Source organism: Perkinsus marinus (assembly GCF_000006405.1).
Source record: "Perkinsus marinus ATCC 50983 genomic scaffold scf_1104296934320, whole genome shotgun sequence".
In the NCBI taxonomy this organism is placed as follows: domain Eukaryota; phylum Perkinsozoa; order Perkinsida; family Perkinsidae; genus Perkinsus; species Perkinsus marinus.
The window spans coordinates 121,928-142,241 of NW_003214849.1; the positions used below are offsets into that span (position 1 = coordinate 121,928).

Here is a 20,314-nt window from a genome sequence, read left to right on the forward strand (position 1 = left end):
CTCCTACAGTATTAGCACCGCCTCAGTGCATAACTTACCATTTTTTGGTGGGACGGCGTAACGGACCAAACTCTAACCAAGACTGAGAGGTCTTAAACTGATACTGCCTCTATACAAATGACAATGAACTTATCGTACGCAAGTACATAGCTACTCGGAGGCGCTCGACGCCATTCATCGTCCCATGATGCACTCATCACATCTTCCTACAACAATCAGACCACCAACAAGTGAGCTCCTCAGAGCCTTGGTTATGACAGTTGAAGCCTCACCACACTCAAATGAAGAGTCTAGGTGTTATACTTAGTTACTGTCTCGCCTCATGATTCGGAAATGCCAACCTCTATCGGCTGTAGCATTGCTCTCCTTTATTATTACTCATGATCATAATACTCCTCACTTTCCAACAGATACTAAACTTATATGTTGTCATCTCAATACCAGTAGGAAACGATCGACATCCACTTATCATCCTCAGATGCAATTGCACAATTCTCATCTCAAACTCACATAAGTCTTGCTCGCCATTGTGTATGAGTACCGGTCACGACTAACACCGCTTCACTTCAGTGCATGATAACTCACATAAGTCTTGCGAGGCCATTATATACGAGTAACGGTCACGACTAACACCGCTTCACTTCAGTGCATGATAGCTCACATAAGTCTTGCGAGGCCATTGCATACGAGTAACGGTCACGCTTAGTGCATTATAACTCATTACTATATCGAAGCCGTATTAAAGTATCCGTCCAAAACTCCACTTAGTAAGCGTGGGACGAAATTACATTTACGAAATCGCGTAAGAACGTAATACGCCCCTTACCGGTATCACAATTGTCTCCGCTCCGCTCATACTCTGATGATGTAATTATCCACACTGCACTCACCCTAGCGATATAAAAAACTCGTGAGTGAAGCACATATTTCACATTTTACTCCACGGAAAACAATTGGAAACATATACGTCTTATAATTTTCATGGAGTATTACACCACTACACGTTAAACGGGTCGTGAAGCTCTAATATATTCATATTTTCATTGCCGGAAAACAATCGTATCATCGGTGTTCGCGTAAACATATACGTCTTATAGTTTACGTGGAGTATTACACCACTTCACGTGAAACAGATGAAACTTCATTTCGCACCGTTAGTTAGAAAAACAACACATTATGTATCCTCCAGAAGCTCCTATCACCCTCAAATCACTATCAAAAGTGCACTCTCTCCTCACTTCATCACTACTGAACTATATGCACATGCTCAACTACATGTGAAGTTACACGACTAAGCCTGTGTCTGCGTCCACAATAGGGCGAGCGACATCAGAATCACCACGCACGAGAAAACGAGCTCTTCCAGAGCGTGGACCCACGACACAAGTAACTACCTATCTAGTTCTATAAGGGGAGAAAAACGAAACTAAACCGGTGTATCACAAACTGATGGTCGGCATGCATTCACCTCTACCTAAATTCGAGTATAAACTCTCACAATTAGTCAGCAAACTCCCGAGCCCAGTAGCTGAGAGAAGCGAACATATATTTCAGCACAACAAACCGCAAGTCCACATCAAAAAAGCTACACAACAAGCTTATGAGCTAAGACCGATGAGGAAAGATAAACCTCTGTTCATCATCCTGTGATGAAATTGCACAATTTCTGTCCCCAATCAATTCTATCTTGACAAACCGCTTATTAAATCACACAACAAGAGTAAGCATTGAATGCTTATGAGACAGGACCGACACAGTAAAAGCAAACTACGTCTAAAGGGACACAGCCACCAGACGTAGTTAACTACAAACTAACAGTAGTAGTAGTATCATCATCAGAAGTCCTTTGCCCAGTCCATGTTCACACAATCATCCGACATTTCCTGAACAATCTCATTAGTGTGGGGAAAATTGAGAAAATTTTGTGAAAATTTTTGGAAATTATATTTTTTTTCCAACCACTTCTACCCGAATTAGCATGGGAACTCCGAAGCTCAGCTGACGAAAGCAAACATATATTCCTCTAACACTGTTACTCACATACGTTGACCGGAGTTTCACCCACGATACGAAAAACAAATTTCATAAACCACTACATATCGCGATTTTCGCCACTTCACGTGAAACGGATGAAACACCACTGAGCTCTCACTCACCTCTCCTGAGTTTTCCAAACTCAACAGTCCAGGATCAGTTGCATCTATCCATTGTTTCATCGTTTGCTCTCTATCAGGCACCCACTGCGACTTCACACTCCGCGACAAGAGCCCGTCCTGAATCACATACCCAAAATTTCATTTGAAAAAAATTTCCCGAAACGTACTAGACAACTAAATGCATTTTACCAAAACAAAACTCCCCAAAGTTCGTCACACGAGAATCAACAGAGATTCACCACCCTAGTGATATGAAAAAAACACTAGTGAAAAACATACTTCACAACTACTGCATATCACCGCGAATAACGCCTTTTTCACAGAGTATCACGCCACTTCACGTAAAACTGGTAAAACTCCAATATATCCACAAACTAACCTACGTTACATTCTTGTCCAATGACTCAACATTATTATCAATACCATTAATCCCATACTTCATTAAAAGATATCGATATACAATTCCCCATTGATTGATAACATATAATTAGATTAGTAATACTTATGAACATATATAATGGATATGTTTTTCACTAGTGTTTTCCCCATCACGTGTGAAACTCCAAAAAACTATATTTAATATCGTTACTATTAAAAAATTAGCACACCCTCCTTACGAAATCAAATTTCTTAAAGTACGGATGTCGCTTTATCTCCTTAGCCCCCGAGATGCCTCCGCCAAGCCTCTCCTCAGGATTTTTTTGCATCAACCCTGTGATGATAGACTTCGCGTTTTGATCCCGCAACCACGACGGAAACCTTAACGGTGCTTCTGACCATCAAAAACAACTAGTTTGGGAAATATGTATATAGTCAAAAAATTCTCATCGCGAGTAAACTCACTTTTTTCAGATCGAAATCAGCTCATGCTCAACTACGTGTGTTATGAAAATTCTGTAAAGAAATTTTGAGAAATTCTCATTTTTTTCTGCACACTTCTACCCAAATTCATTTGCAAACCTCAATAATATAACTTTGGGAACTCCTATACTCAGCTGAGGAAAACCAAACGTATATTTCAACTCCAGCACTCACCGATGATCTGCCGAAACAACTCCAGTTGATCGTCAGTGTCACCACCAAACGGCAAAGGTCCACATATAAACTCATACATACAAACACCAGTCGACCACCAATCAATGCAGTCCGTATAGCTCCGTCCTAGTATCACTTCTGGTGCTATATACCTGCATATTGAAAAAAGCGCTCGCCCAAGTAATCGATAATGGATACACAACGCTTCATGTAAAGCTGAGTAATCATGCACTACATACGTTGGTGACAATATTAAAATTCAGAAAACTCCGCCAAACTCATACATAGACTCCCCAGATCATCCGAAGCGAGCGAACAACATATATTCCATAAATACAATCCCTACTTACTCTGGAGTTCCCATAAGAGTGTACGACCTCGACGCCTGTTTGCAACAGCCGAAATCAACCAACTTCACACAGCCGTCAAAATCCAACAGTAAATTTTCTGGCTTCAAATCTCGATACCTATTACAACACATCAACACTCCTTCATACAGTGCGAAGCGAACAGATAAGCATATCTACATTTTTTACACGGCTTGAGATTAGTACGACTAAAGACTACGAAACGCTTCTAAAACGTCTGCGCGTTTTACGCGTTATTCACTTCTCACATGCGTTTTCCGCAAAGTGAATATGAAACATGTTTCTCACTAGTCTTTTTTAAACCATTTCGAAGGAGTTTCACCACCCTAGTGATATGAAAAACATATCTCGCGACTACTGCATATCACCGCGAATATTGCGTTTTTCACCGACTCCACGTAAAACGGGTTGTGAAACTCCAATGAGAATTCATATCTACTCACATTATTCCTTTTTCATGCAGATATTCGATCGACAGTATTATACTTGCCGAATAGTAACGGGCTTGGAATTCGCTCAGGTTCCCAATCTCGCGAATAGCATTGAATAAGTCACCACCTCCCAAAAATTCCGTTAAAAAATATCTGACAAAAACCCCAAAAATACCATCAAGTTTCCATATAATGACACAATGAGTTTCACCACCTAGTGATATGAAAAATATATTTCACGACTACTGCATATCACCTCGAATATCGCGTTTTTCACCGAGTTTTACGCCACTTCACGGGTGAAACTCCAATATTATCAAAACCTAGGGAGCGTTATTTTCCAAAACTGGAGAACTCCTCTTAGAAATTACGTCATTTACGTTCCCAACGTCGCGGGAAATATGCACATGGTCAACTGCATGTATTAGTAACAATCTTAAAATTCTGAGAGAAAATTCTGGAAAAATTCTTATTCCCATACCCTACTTCGTATAACTACGAATGGCAACTCTCCAGCTCAACTGAGGAAAGCGAACATACATTCACCTACACATTTTTCTCATCTTGAAAAGTTTTCACAAACTGCACTATGCAGGGGTGATAAAGTTGAAGTAATATTTTCCTCTCAATATTGATCGAATTTTCCTGCTGCATCGCAACCACATGTTTCTTCGACACCGCTTTCAATGCATACTGAAAAAAACAACTAATCAAAAAATCGCAAAAAATATTTTTTCACCTCTTTTTCGGGACTTTTCCTATTCCTCACCAGAAAAACTCTACCAAAAGTCCCGTAACCAACAACGGCGACAGGCTCCAAATCGTCCTTTTTAACAGTCTCGTCCTAAACAATGGAGTTTCATTTGCGACACGAAAAAAACATACGTCATCACTCAGCGGAGTTTCACCGTTTTCCGCGAAATTCGGGTCATGCAGTAGTCGTGAAATATATTTTTCACTACTGTTTTTTCACATCACTAAAACTCCATAATATTAATTTTTCCATCGCATTTTCAATTCTCAATAAATCAACACCCACCTGTAGTTCGATCCGATTCACCAGAGACTGTCTAAACGGACCGACGATATCCAGAAAAACCTAAAAACATTACAAAAAATTACAAAAAATTACAAAAAATTACAAAAAAATCAAGAAAAATTTTCTCGTCCGGTGAGCAACATTCTCAGGGAACTATTTCAATATAATAAATCGCTTTCTCCTGATCTGACATTCATCATAACTCCTGTTGTCATCGTTGAACTTCAAACTCGCAATCGTGTATATTCACTAGAGTTTCACAAGCCGTTCTACGTGAAGTGTCGTAATAATACTCTGTGAAAAACGCGATATTCGCGGTGATATGCAGTAGTCGTTAAATATCACTAAGGTGAAACTCCATTAGAAAATCCTATTTCGCCCTTTTAAGCACTCATTCTCACTCACTACCCCAAAAGTTTGCAACACTACTACAATAGAAACCATGAAATGCCCCCACCTGTTTTTGCAGTATCAAACACGTCGTTGGCTCAGCTGCTGTTATTGTAGCACTTCTAGGAATCTCAAATAGCAACCCGCGCTCACCAAAATATTCCCATCTTGATAATGTACGAACTACCCCCTGAAAATAAAATCACATTTGCGCGATTTGAACCCGGGACCTCAATGGAGTTTCACCACCCTAGTGATATGAAAAACATATTTTACGACTACTGCATATCACCGCGAATATCGCGTTTTTCACATGGAGTTCTACAAACCGTTGAGCCTCCAATAAACGCTCTTAAGAACCACTAATTTCGGGCGAGCGAGAAATCATCCAATTCCTCACCTTTCCGGGTATTTCCACCGACACACTTCCTTTTCCGATCAGATAAAAATTATCAGACGGATCGCCCTAACAACAATATACACAAATCTTGAAATCTTACCTCCACTTGCATTTCCTCAACGCTTACAAATGTGCAGATTTTTGCAAAAGCATCAAAACTTCGCTTCGACATGTTCATCACCACTCTCGAGAGCTGCTCTTTCGTGAGAGTTTTAAATAAATATATTTCCTGCAATATCGATCGGATCTGAAAATCAATCAGGAAAAATGACATCGCTCACATTCTAAATTTCCGAAATTAATCAACTCCATATTTTCAGGAATTGTGCGAAAAAAACAATAGAAATTATATTCAACGACTTGCTCAATAGAGTTCTCAAATGTATGTATTATTGCACCATTGGAATTCCACGCCCCGTTTTACGTGAAGTGGCGTAAAACTCTGTGAAAAACTCGATATTCGCGGTGATATGCAATAGTCGTAAAATATGTTTTTCATATCACTAGGGTGGTGAAACTCCATAGTTACATGTGATCTACATACACAACATGTACAAACAACCATATTCACGATTCTGATTTCTCATCCCAAACAACAAAATTTCAAATATGAAATTTATAATAAACCCCCCGCGACCGTTTTCCGCTCCTCTCACTTCGTTCCATTCGAGATAGCGTCGCACGCAAGGTGGCCTCCCAGCAGGGGTAGATGACGACACATCGTACAATGGGTGAACCTACAAATAAATAACTACTAGCGTAAAGCGGTTGAGTTTTTAATGAAATTAATCTTGAAAATATATAATAATATAATATTTACACGTGGAGTTTGACCCTAGTGATATGAAAAAAACGCCCCTGAAAATAAATTTCACAAACATATCACCGCGAATATCGCCCGAACTTTCTCACCACTTCACGTAAAACTACTCAACAATACTCTCATCACAACTCACCATATTAAAACTATTCCTCAGCTTTTCCAGAAAGGCCGCGCTCTTTATCGCAAATACGTGTAACTGCTCAGAAATAAAATAAAAATGAGACTAGTCTCCAAACTCAGTAACGTTCGAAGACTCCCAAGTTATAATTTCGAAAATCAATACTTCCAATTTCGTATAAACCATTTTGTTCATTCCTAATGGTAGTTTAACATTAATTTCTCCATCACTGCGAAGTTTCACCCGTGGTATTAAAACATTCGCAGAAAAAATATTTCACATTCCCCTTCGCGAAAAACACGCACTTTGTCAGTGAGTAACGCGTGAAAAAACACATCATGTTTTTCACTTGAAATGAGGTGCAATTCGCCGTGCGTTTTCGATAGTGTCTATCGCGTTTTACACCACTTCACGTAAAACGGGTGAAACCCCCCTTCAAAAATCGTTCATCGTCACCTTCTTACTCCATCATCACTGGTGGCAGTCAACATAAAATCAACTCTGCGGTTGTCCAAGAACTCCTCCTCACCCACACAGCAACCAGCAGTAACCTCCTAACACAAACAAACTTCCCCTTTTTGCTGCCAACCTCCAACGCCGTGTGATTTACTCTAGAGGAGTTTCCATTATGTGAGGCAGCTGGTCGCAACTCCGCCTGAAAAAGAAATAAAATACCTCCACAAAGATTTGAACCCGGGTGGATCGATTCAAAGCCACGACAACTAACCATTTCACCATTTATCCACCCTTCAACTCACCGAGCCACACAGCACTATAAAGACCCTGGACTCATCATCACCTTTCCCTTTGACCACCATTTCTCCTTTTTTGTAATGATCTGCATACCACAACAATACCACTCCAAAATATTTTCGCTTTCCTCAGCTGATGAGCTCAACAGCTTCCTCACTAACTATTATATACCGATCTGGAGACTTCGCAGAAACTACCCCAAATTTCCTAGCAGTTTTCAGATTGTCACCAACACATGTGGTTGGCCATGTGCAAAATACAACTACAAAACAGGAACTCGAAATCCTCTCGAACAAACTAATGCCGTTTCAAAACAGCTAGGAACATATTCCCCGCCGATTTTCGAGATTCTCCCCATTATAAAAATTGCTCATTCGGAACATTTGCTCCTACTCTCCGCGGGATCCTAGGAACGTTATTTCTGAGAGCTGGACGACGCCCTGCTACAAAACACTCACATTCCTCAACAACGTCCACTAAGTAGTTTTGCTGTTCCCGATCGAGTTTCTCATAGAAATCAAGATTCTTCAGCACGCCCTTTTTAGACGCTCTCTTCAGTACTTCCTAAAAGAGACCATCCACACTACACAGTAGATCCTCGCAACCCGTTTAACGTGAAGTGGCGTAATACTCCATGAATATTATAAAACGTATATATTTCCGCGAACACCGATAACACAATTGTTTTTTCGCGAAGAAAATTGTGAACTAGTATTTTTCACATCACTAGGGTGAATCTCCATTAATAACAAATTCTAATTATTATTAGACTTACACCCCTTCAACGCGAAGGGGTGTAATACTCCATGAATATTATAAAACGTATATATTTCCGCGAACATCGATAACACAATTGTTTCCCACCGAATAAATTGTGAAACACATCTTCCACCACTGTTTTTATTATAACCAGTGAAACTCCAATGACTCCGACTATGGCATAAACAGTGCCGCTAACCTCAGCCAAGGTTCGATCCTCAGTACGGACATTTTCCATCTTTCATAAAATGTAATTTCACGACTCGTTCAACGCGAAGTGGTGTACTTCTCCACGTAAACTGTAGGACTATCCAATCCTCGAGTATCACCTTCATCCGTGATGTAATAAACACTAGTGCCAAAAATACTTCGCAAATTAGTTCCCGGAGAGAAACGGAGTTTCACGACCCGTTTTACGGGAAGTGGCGTAAAACTCGGTGAAAAACGCGATATTCGCGGTGATATGCAGTAGTCGTGAAATATGTTTTTCATATCACTAGGGTGGGTAGAAGTCCAATTTTTCTCAGCATTCACGTCCTATAACATCACTTCACGTTAAACAGGCGGAACTCCAACACACTACTATTACCTTTATATTGGAATTCAATTTCGCCAAACCGTTTCTCGCCAGCGCCAAGCATACAACATTCCCATCAGCGCGAGAATTATAATAATTCTTCCAGTGATGCCTACCGATACCACAACAACTACAATTGAACTCTCACAGAGTAACACACGATGTAGTTTCACCACCCTAGTGATATGAAAAACAACACCAGTGAAAAACATATTTCACGACTACTGCATATCAGGTTTTTCACAGAGTGTCACGCCACTTCGCGTAAAACGGGTGATCTCCTACTGATTTACGTTCTCCCGAAAAATTACAGCGTTGGAGTAGGAATATATGTTCGCTTTCATCAGCTGAGCTCAGGAGTTCCCTATACAGTGTTGGAGTAGGAATATATGTTCTCTTTCCTCAGCTGAGCTCAGGAGTTTCCTATACAGTGTTGGAGTAGGAATATGTGTTAGCTTTCCTCAGCTGAGCTCAGGAGTTTCCTATACAGTGTTGGAGTAGGAATATATGTTCGCTCTCCTCAGCTGAGCTCAGGAGTTTCCTATACAGTGTTGAAGTAGAAATATATGTTCGCTTTCCTCAGCTGAGCTCAGGAGTTTCCTATACAGTGTTGAAGTAGAAATATATGTTCGCTTTCCTCAGCTGAGCTCAGGAGTTTCCTATACAGTGTTGAAGTAGAAATATATGTTCGCTTTCCTCAGCTGAGCTCAGGAGTTTCCTATACAGTGTTGAAGTAGAAATATATGCTCGCTTTCCTCAGCTAAGCTCAGGAGTTTCCTATACAGTGTTGGAGTAGGAATGTAGTCTCGCTTTCCTCAGCTGAGCTCAGGAGTTTCCTATACAGTGTTGGAGTAGGAATATATCCTCTCTTTCCTCAGCTGAGCTCAGGAGTTTCCAAAGCTCATTACACCCTTTTTACACGACATTTCGGCTAGAAATATACAGAAACCCAATTTTTCTCAAAATCTTCACCAACACATACAGTCCATCACATATATATTTCTCCCACCCCAACAATTATACTACATAAGACTAACTCCGCCACAAACACTCCCAGGCTCCAGCATGAGCTCACTTCCCTCTCCGTATTGGCTTCGTACCCTCCCAGACTGAATCTACCAAGCAATCGTTAACTACCCGAAATTTCCCAAAATTTCTATCTTTTTTTCCAAAGACCATAAATTGCGCGCAATAATAATGGAGTATCACCACCACCCTAGTGATATGAAAAACGTATTTCACGACTACTGCATATCACCGCGAATATCGCCTTTTTCACCGAGTATTACGACGCCACTTCACGGGTGAAACTCCAATGATATTACTCACGAGTGTGGGAAAATTCATATAGTAAACTCCTCAATTGGGCTCTCAAAAAAGACAACATATATTCCGAAACCACAACAATTTCAATTCAACCAGTGTAAAGGGAAATATGCACATGGTCATCATCTCCATGTGTTGGTGATGATGACAATAATGAAATTTGAAAAATTCTTATTGCTTTCTGCACACTTCTACCCAAATTCGCATATAAACTGTTTAATACACTTTCAAAAACTGCTATACTCAGCTGAGTAAAGCTAACATATATAACCTCCCCCCCACTAGAAACCCAATACTACTATGAGCAGCCAATCCCCAGGATCATCCCGTCGCAGTATTTGCTTATTGTCATCAAATTTCTGCACAGAACCTGACATCAGACTTCCTGAGAGGAAATGCAACCCAACTAGAATCCAGATCTGATAATGCGAAATTCTAGATACGAAAAAATTCCCATTTTTTCTCAGCAAAGATACCGTAAAGTTTCATTCAATCAGCTGAGCTCAGGAACTCCTCACGTGTTATACGAATTCGGGTAGAGCGCTCGGAAACCAACGAGAATTTGCGCATATTTTCTCACAATTTTCATATTGTCATCCCACCTCCACACTAGCGCCTTCATTTTTTGATAAAACCTTCCCCACTGTTTTCACAATGGAGTTTCACCACCCTAGTGATATGAAAAGGAATATATTTAACGACTACTGCAAATATCATCGCGTTTTTCACCGAGTATTACACCACTTCACGTAAAACAGGTCGTGAAATTGCAGTGTATTTCCCAGACCTACAAATGGATGCTAAGGACTTCTTATCAGCATCACTCAGAGTGGCAAAGTCTGGCTCGTCGCTGAAGAACTTGACTACATGTGCCAAGCTTCTGCCCTGCAGTAGCTTCATCACCTTTTTGAAAGTTCGCCCATATATTTCCCACAACACCTATGCACACACAGACGAGATTTTATCAAAAATTCCGATACCAAAATTTCGCACAGATGAAAACGGAGGAGGAATACTTCTGAAAATTTCTGCTGAAAACTCCTAAATGCTGAGACGCCGAGAAATACTGTTTCCGTGCTGAAACAGAATGCTAAAAACTACTAAAACATGAAATTCTGACAAGAATTGTCCCACCGCAATCTGAACCAGATGCACACACTAAAGACGAACTAACAACAATGTGAGAAGATGTGCACATGGTCAACTACATATGTTGATGACAATATCGGAATTTTGGGAGGAAGTCACTGTCAATTTCTACTCGAAATCGTATACTTGGAAACTCCCAAGCTCAGCTGAGGGAAGCGAACATATATTTCCCAACACTGACTCACCCTCGGAGTTTCACAACCCGTTTTACGGGAAGTGGCGTAAAAGCCTATGAAAAGCCCGATATTCGCGGTGATGAGCCGTCAATATGAAATATATTTTTCACTACTGTTTTTCATATCACTAGGGTAGTGAAACTCCATCGCACTATAAGCCAACACATATTCACACAACTACAAAGCTCATCGCCCCTACTACCCCTGTTTGTTTGCACTTTACAGTTGCCGTCCTCTTCACATTATATAACATGGCGAGCTCTCCAAAGGTACTTCCTTTCCCCAACGTTTTAACATTAACCTCATCAATGCTAATCTCAAATTCTCCGCTCTGGACTGCATAGCACCGATCGCCATCCTGAAAAAATGAGGAAATCAAAATACACATCAAAATTCCTTGTCTTTGTCTTTGCACAGTACATTTACAATAACAATTCTTATATATACTATTGATAAAATTAAAATATATTTTTTATTACTATTTTCATAATACTATGAAAGTTTCACCCGTTTAACGTGAAGTGGCGTAATACTCTATGTGAAAAACGCGATATGAAGTAAACTGAAAACACTTGGCGATTCACCCCATATCACGTAAAACACATACCACGTGTTTTTCGCGCTGCTCACAATTGTATTCCGCGACGAATATTTCTCACTAGTGCTTTTCAAAGAACGCGTTTTTTGAAGAAAAACTTTCAAATATTTTCGAAAAATTTTCCCCCTCATAAAAAAACTGAGCAAATCTATACAATTCGATTTAGAGCACCGGAATAGGCTCGATCGTTTTTCCAGCAAATTCCTCAGTCCCGCGGGAAAAATACCCCCACCCAGAATCGAACCCGGGTCTTCCGATCACCAACCCACTACATCTCCCTGTTGAAATAACGTCTGTCCGCCTTCGATCACACTCTTTTTCATACGCATTATAACTTCATCCCTCTCCTCAGCTTTCAGAGACGCGAATAAAAAGTGTTTTTGAACAACGCGCCGCAGAAAACTGAGCACCAACACCACACAGTAAGCAAAGAATCAATTAAAATCAAAACTTCCGAATAACCGGTTTGGAAAAATATGCACGCATGCCCAACTTCGTGTATACATCATGACACTTGTGAAAACTATGAGGAAAAGCGAGGAAATTCTCGAGGAAACACGACTACTGGGATGGAAACTGGTACTTTTGTGTGGGGGGAAATATACACATGGTCAACTACATGTGTTGGTGATAATATGAAAATTTTGGGAGGAAATTCTGGGGAATTCTCATTGCTTTCTGTACACTTCTACCCGAATTCTATAATTAGCTTCGGAAACTCCTGAGCTCAGCTGAGGGAAGCGGCGAACATATATTCCTACTCCAACACTACAAATGACCAAGTGAACTAACTCGTGAGAAAATTTCTGTTATTTTTTTCGTAAATTTTTCTGTTTTTTTTCTGTACACTTCTACCCAAATTCGTATGCACTAAAATCATGATACCAGAATAAATCTGATGTCAACAGTGTGGGGGCGAAAATCTAAAAAATTCAAGAAAATTCTCATTGGTTTCTCTACACTTCTACCCAAATTTGTATGTACTGAAATTACGGTACTATATAGTGTGGGTGAAAATGTAAAAATTTTGAAAAAAATCCGGGAAATTCTCATTGGTTTCTGTACACTTCTACCCGAATTCGTATATACTGAAATTACGGTACTCAATATAGTGTGGGCGAAAATGTGAAAATTTTGAAAAATTTCCGGAAAACTTTCATTGGTTATAAACTGAGGAAAGCCAACATATATATTTTTCCATCCGTAATATCACTTTTTCTCTTCCAGAGTCATCTCGTTATTCACCGACGAGTCCGTCCCTTCCCCCTCGCTTCCCTTTGCTGCTAGTGTCGGCTTTTTCAACAATCGTTGGGCTCTTTTACGATGGTCACGAAGAGCAAAGCTACCAACACCACTACTGCTACTACCTGAAGAAACTGTGGGGTAGTAGTATTAGAGATAGGGCAAGTCCATGAACAACAACAACATATACAACAACAACAACAACAACAACAACAACAACAACAACAACATATACAACAACAACAACAACAACAACAACAACAACAACAACATATACAACAACAACATATACAACAACATATATAACATATACAACAACAACCACAACAACATATACAACAACAACAACAACAACCACAACAACATATACAACAACAACAACAACCACAACAACATATACAACAACAACAACAACAACCACAACAACATATACAACAACAACAACAACCACAACAACATATACAACAACAACAACAACAACCACAACAACCACAACAACATATACAACAACAACAACAACAACCACAACAACATATACAACAACAACAACAACAACATATACAACAACAACAACAACCACAACAACATATACAACAACAACAACCACAACAACATATACAACAACAACAACAACAACAACAACAACAACAACAACAACAACAACAACAACAACAACAACAACAACAACCACAGCAACATATACAACAACAACAACAACATATACAACAACAACAACAACAACAACCACAACAACATATACAACAACAACAACAACAACCACAGCAACATATACAACAACAACAACAACAACATATACAACAACAACAACAACAACCACAACAACATATACAACAACATATACAACAACAACAACAACAACAACATATACAACATATACAACAACATATACAACAACATGTACAACAACATGTACAACAACATATACGACAACAAGATGAATTGTGTACCCAAATAGCTGAGCACCATACCCGATCACCATCAACAACTGACCTTCCGATTGGCGACCGTTTCGTTTCAATATGATCTTCCCTGGTTCGGCTTTGGGCAGTACCACTCGCAGGCCGGACTCAATCGCTGAGTAAAAACAACCCAAATTCACCACGGACCAAAAACGCCCGATTTCAACCTTATCAAAATCGAATCGAACATATAAAACAATCTGAAAATACTAATTCCAAAAATGTCGTGATTAGCGATAAATGCACCAACAACGAAATTTAGTTTATCGCTACCTTTAGGACTTCTATGCTGAGCCTTTGGGGAGTGTTTTGATGTCGCAGAATTCATTTTCGGAGATTCTCGATCATTTGTTTCCCCGTTTCGGTATGCAGATGGTGGAACTGATCAGCGTTGAAGAAGAATAAACATTATAAAAATTATTATATAATTTTATATTATATTATTATCAAAGGAATTATATATATTTCCTTTCCTCACCCGAACCCAAAAAATTTACAAAAAAAATATTCACGAAAAAAATTATACAAAAAACTCTTTATCATGAACAGAAATTTCCCAAAATTTCCTCACATTTTCATATTGTCACCAACTCACTACAAAACTGACCACGTGCGTATCTTCCCACACGACCGCGAGAATTCTGGAAATTGCTACTGCATTTATTGAAACCCACGTTCCAGCAGCACATAGGGGGCCTCAATCGGGGTAAGGGAATTTCTTATGTTATGATGGGGACACTCAACGTCGGCTGAGTACAGTCAGGCAGCTGCGTTTATTTGTAGTTTAATTCTGCTAATTTGTTATACGGTGAGATATGATATATAACCAATCGATAATATATTGGAGTTTCACCACCCTAGTGACATGAAAAACATATTTCACGACTACTGCATATCACCGCGAATATCGCGTTTTTCACCGAGTTTTACGCCACTTCACGTAAAAAGGGTCGTGAAACTGCACTGTATAAATGTGAATATACAATAACGATAATAATAATAAATTAGATATAAACAAATTATACACTTCTAAGACATTCACCTGCAATTATTGTTGTGACCCTAGCAATGGTGAACTCGACATAACGATGATAAAGTTGATTTAATAATACTCTATCTACGATTGCAAATACGAGAATATCTAGCCCAGCTGATCACAATCTCAATGCACTACATATCTTAGAGCGCTCGCACAAAAAGGGACATAACATTATATTCAGCAGTGATGCAATATAAATTGTCGTTTTCCTCACCTGACGAGCTCAATACTTTCCACAGCTAATCGTAGGAGTTTGTATAAGAATTGCCACAAGTGTACAGAAACAAACAATGAATCGGAAAAAAAAATCCTCAGAATTTTCATATTGTCACCAACACATGTGCTTGACCGTCTGCGAAATCTACCACCTATCCAATACAATGAAATTTCACCACCCTAGTGATATGAAAAGAACACTAGTGAAAAAACTGAATATCACCGCGAATATCGCGTTTTTCACACACTTTTACGGGTCGTGAAACTCCAGTGTTATATCAATGCCCAAATCCCCAACAAAAATCATATATCCTCACCTTTTCCTGGCGTCGATGCTCCGCAACCCATAACAGCGTCACCAGTGATAGACAAATTAATACACACGAAAATGAGATGGAACACTACCAATGATAGAGTGCGACATATTCTCACCAACTCAACTCGATTCCCAAGTCCAGAAAATAATCGTTGGCTGGACGTTTTACCTCGAGTATAAACGTTACATATATACATTTATCTATACCGTCAATGGGGAAATCTTCCGGAAAATTTTCGTTTCCGACTCGAGTTTTTGAAAATAAAAATTTTCGTCGTAAATATTTCTTTTCAGAATGGAAAATTATGAACTTTCCAGATTAGATTTCAAAATTTCGTCAGAGAAAGTACATGTTCATTTCTCAAACGCTTTCACAGATGATCACTACAACGTCAGTGTTAGGGAAAAATATGCACATGACCAACCACGTGTTGGTGACAATAAAAAATGAGAAATTTTTGGTAAATTCTCATTGGTGTATGTGTACATTTCTACCCTAATTCGTATATGAACTTGTATAATGGAGTCTCACCCGTTTTACGTAAAGTGGCGTAATACTCCCCGATATTCCCAGTAGTCGTGAAATATATTTTCCACCAGTGTTTTTCATATCACTAGGGTGGTGAAACTCCAATGCAAAAAAGTATACTCTGTCGCCACTCGGTATGAAATGTACATGTTCATCACTCGTAATATGCGAGCGTTATGAAATTATTTATTTTTCAAGGAAAGTGAAACGGTTTGCAATATAGTAGAACCATTGTGCCTCGATTCACCACCAACAATTAGAAAATTACTCGATGAGAATATTCACTCATTTTACCATAGTCGTTTTCACATGTGTGTGCTCGAAAATTTCACAATGGAGTTTCACCCGTTTTACGTGAAGTGGCGTAATACTCTCTTCACCAAGGTGAAACTCTATTTACGAAACCGATTCGGTTTCCCACTCACTCGAAGCAAATAACCGTATAAAAAATCGTCGTCCAACGAGCGCATTCCTTTGTGAAAAAAATTAAAATTATATACGTCTACGATGGTAAATAATACGAATCACAATAAATGAATCTTTCATAGCCGTTATGATGCACTCGAATGATGAAACTTTTTCCAGCTTAAACATACGGAAATTCTGGTAAAATGTCATCCTTACCTGTAAAATTCCGCAAACACTGAAGTTTCACCGCCCTAGTGATATGAAAAACATATTTCACGACTACTGCATATCACCGCGAATATCGCGTTTTTCACAGAGTATTATTACGTCACTTCACGTAAACGGGCGAAACTCCAAAGTGTTTTTGAAGTATACCGTAAATCGATCACATCACAGACTTGAGACTACTAAAACGTCATGAGGAATCTATGTATTATCACCGGGAATTGAGAAATGCTCGAGAGCTATCACGGCCAAGGCGTAGAGGCCCCACTGCACTTTATATACGGCGTATAAACGAATCGTTATGCACAGTAGTGTTTTCAACTTCGTTGCCTTCAATTTTTGGGGAGTTTGTCGAAAGTCAACTTTGAGTAATATCAACTTTGATAACAATGTGAATCGATTGACACCAACGTTTCAGAAGCGTTCCGTAGTCTATAGTCGTACTAGTCTCAAATTGAAGAACTTAGCCATCTCGAAAATGTATATATGCATAACTGTACACTATCTCACTAGTAAAAATTAATATAAATAACATAATATAATATAACAATATAATTATAATATAATCTGTATAGATAACTATATTACCATGTATTAAATATTAATAAACTACACCTAGTGAGAGTGAAACCGTCGCAGTACAGAATATGTTGATCAATACAAAAGTAGAATTTCACCCAAGTGTATTTCCGTTCTAATTCATCATACTCAGTGTGTAAACATAAGACCAGTTCTAGTTCGGAAAAATAGTATTAGAAAGCTTCTTGTGAGAGAAAACACATAAAGAAAGCTTACCTCGGTGTATGAAGGCGAACATTCATTCCACCAACACGGTATAGTCTATACTAGTATTATACACGAAGTAGTTATTATAGTAATATCTATCTCTAGTGTAGAAATATATGTTCCTTTTCCTCACCAATTATAGCAGTTTACATACGAACCCGCTAAGAAAGGCACAGGAATCACTGAGAATTTCCCCCAAAAAATTTCCTCAGATTTTCCAATGTGTACTTCACCATGTGCATATTTTCCAACATCGTCTATCTCATAGAAAAGATAATATAAATCCCCCTACTACGAATTGAATACATCCAACGCAGAACCACAAATAATGACGGACGATTATGAAGACAGAAATGCATTAAACCTAACTTGCCAGTAACCTACCCCATGAAAGGAAGCGTTACCTCAGCACCTCATGTGGGTCATCATGCACATGACCGAAGCGATGCACTAGTATTCTGTGAGTAACATGACCATGGCGATCACAATCGTTCTCGGATAATTTTTTAACGAACACGGAAACTTTTACACGGCCAAAATCGTTTGGTCAAAAAAGTGTATTTTCCCAAAAGTGGTCACGATCGCACCTACACTCCGTGAAACCGTTACCGTTCCGGATGTTTATGGTCGCCATGAAGTATACCCAAACTACAAATTCTTGTCTGATCTACCTGCTTCACCTATCCTTTGTTGCGCTATGATCAATGCATCGGCAGACTTGCGAGATGAAGTAGAGAGAAACAAAAAGCAAGACAAGGTAACGATAACTTGGATATAATCGACAGCTGTTGAAATATATGTTCGCTTTCCTCACTTATGGCAGGTTACGTACGAATCTGGTTAGAAATGTACAGGAATCAATGAGAATTTTCCAAACCTCCGATTTCTCATCAACGATGTTGCTAGGGGTTGTAAACTGTACACCTTCGAATATTCAATACCGTCTTTTGTACGCCTACTTGACTAACCTGTTACTGCCAGAGTACACTTACAGTCTAAAACTCTAGGCGCTGTGATCATTATAAGTCTTCAACACATACGCCTAAGGCGTGAGATTTCACGTCTAACAACAACCATGTTTCCCATACTGTCACCAACACTTGGCCTCGTGCACACTTTCCAACACGAGCGGCTATTCTATTTCTCATCAATAACCACGCATTATACAGTTTATGTATACCGCCTCGATTACAGGTATTTTCTCATACACTTCGATGCCATGTATTGCAGATTCTCACGCTTTACGTGAAGTGGTGTGAAACTCGATGAAAACACGCGATATTCGCACTATGCAATAGTCGTGAGATGTGTCTTTCACCAGCGTTTATCATATCACGGGTGAAACTCTATTATACACCCGATTGAAGCTACTGCTAAAATACTTTTCTTAAGGCATCAGAGAGATTCCCATTTAAAGTAATCGTCACCAGCCTCTAACGACCTCGGACGCAAATTACCCATTTGATATTCGTATCATCAAACGCCCTCATTTAATGCGTCAGTCAAGGCTGAAACATACGCATGTCTACACAGCCAAACTGGCTTCGGTTAGAGCTAATACGAATATTCGTCATCAATCGCATTCCCGATAATAGCAGGTCATACAAATGCCTCAATAATCAGTCATTGAAAAGGTTACCGCATGAAATCATAGAGCCAAAACGGCTCAACCGACACAATTGGTTTCCAATCAGACTCGTCATCTTTTATAATCACTCCTGCAACTTATCATCCTATCATCACAAAGACACTCGTAACACAACAGTAAAACAACACCCGAGTTGAACCGAACTCAACCTCAGAGAATCTCCTTAGGCGGCGATAGCCATCTTCTTGGCAGCCTCCTCAGCAAGAGCCTTCTCACGCTTGGCGATAACATCGTTGGACTTCTGGCCCATGATTCCACCACCCCAGTGACGACGGATGTCAGTGTTCTCGTTGTACTGGACGTGCATGGTCTTCTGGATGGTCTCCAAAGCGGCGGCATCCTCCTTACCGACCTCAGTCACGGCAACAACAGCGGCAGTCTTCTTACCAACGAGTTGACCAAGACGAGACTTGCCCTTGATGATGCAGTAGGGGACGTCCTTCTTGCGGCACAGAGTGGGGAGCCACACGACGAGCTCAATGGGATCGACATCAGAGGCGATCACAACGAGCTTAGCCTTGTTCTGCTCCACAAGAGAGGTAACCTTATTGAGACCATAGGCAATAGCAGTGGGCTTGGTCTGAGTGGTCTCCTCACCGGCCTCCTTAGCCTTAGCGATGGCCATAAGACGGGCACGCTTGTCAGCGGGAGTCTCGGGACGGTACTTGGCCAAGAACTTGAGAACGTGAGTGGCCTGGTTCTTGTTCAAGGTGTTGGTGAACTGGTTGATCATCGGTGGGACCTAGAACGAAAAGAAATAAGATTCAACTACATTCGGAGGTAGTGAATTACAAAGCCACTCCAGATGACCAACCAACGGATGCTGA

General features: G+C 39.7%; 2 protein-coding genes across 2 annotated transcripts in view; both read right to left on the reverse strand.

The window, feature by feature from the left end:
* Positions 1 to 1,835: 1,835 nt before the first annotated feature.
* Positions 1,836 to 17,870, reverse strand: Pmar_PMAR020338 (cGMP-dependent protein kinase, putative; the record flags this gene model as incomplete). The annotated part of the gene is made up of 28 exons (XM_002784966.1): positions 1,836 to 1,883; positions 2,157 to 2,273; positions 2,774 to 2,928; positions 3,192 to 3,343; positions 3,542 to 3,658; positions 4,003 to 4,143; positions 4,541 to 4,683; positions 4,730 to 4,834; positions 5,030 to 5,089; positions 5,487 to 5,609; positions 5,820 to 5,885; positions 5,920 to 6,066; positions 6,476 to 6,556; positions 6,776 to 6,838; positions 7,225 to 7,314; positions 7,350 to 7,415; positions 7,519 to 7,598; positions 7,972 to 8,077; positions 8,862 to 8,961; positions 9,876 to 9,964; positions 10,475 to 10,545; positions 10,967 to 11,114; positions 11,703 to 11,858; positions 12,371 to 12,500; positions 13,312 to 13,440; positions 14,330 to 14,435; positions 15,893 to 15,976; positions 17,849 to 17,870. The coding sequence occupies 28 exons, from the start codon at positions 17,868 to 17,870 to the stop codon at positions 1,836 to 1,838; spliced, it is 2,895 nt and encodes a 964-aa protein (XP_002785012.1).
* A 1,780-nt stretch (positions 17,871 to 19,650) lies between these two features.
* Positions 19,651 to 20,314, reverse strand: part of Pmar_PMAR020339 (60S ribosomal protein L7A, putative) — a gene marked incomplete at both ends in the record, with an annotated part of 823 nt that continues 159 nt past the window's right edge. Inside the window, one exon of the mRNA XM_002784967.1 lies at positions 19,651 to 20,229. Coding sequence (XP_002785013.1) covers positions 19,651 to 20,229 — 579 coding nt within the window. The remainder of the gene's footprint in view (positions 20,230 to 20,314) is intronic.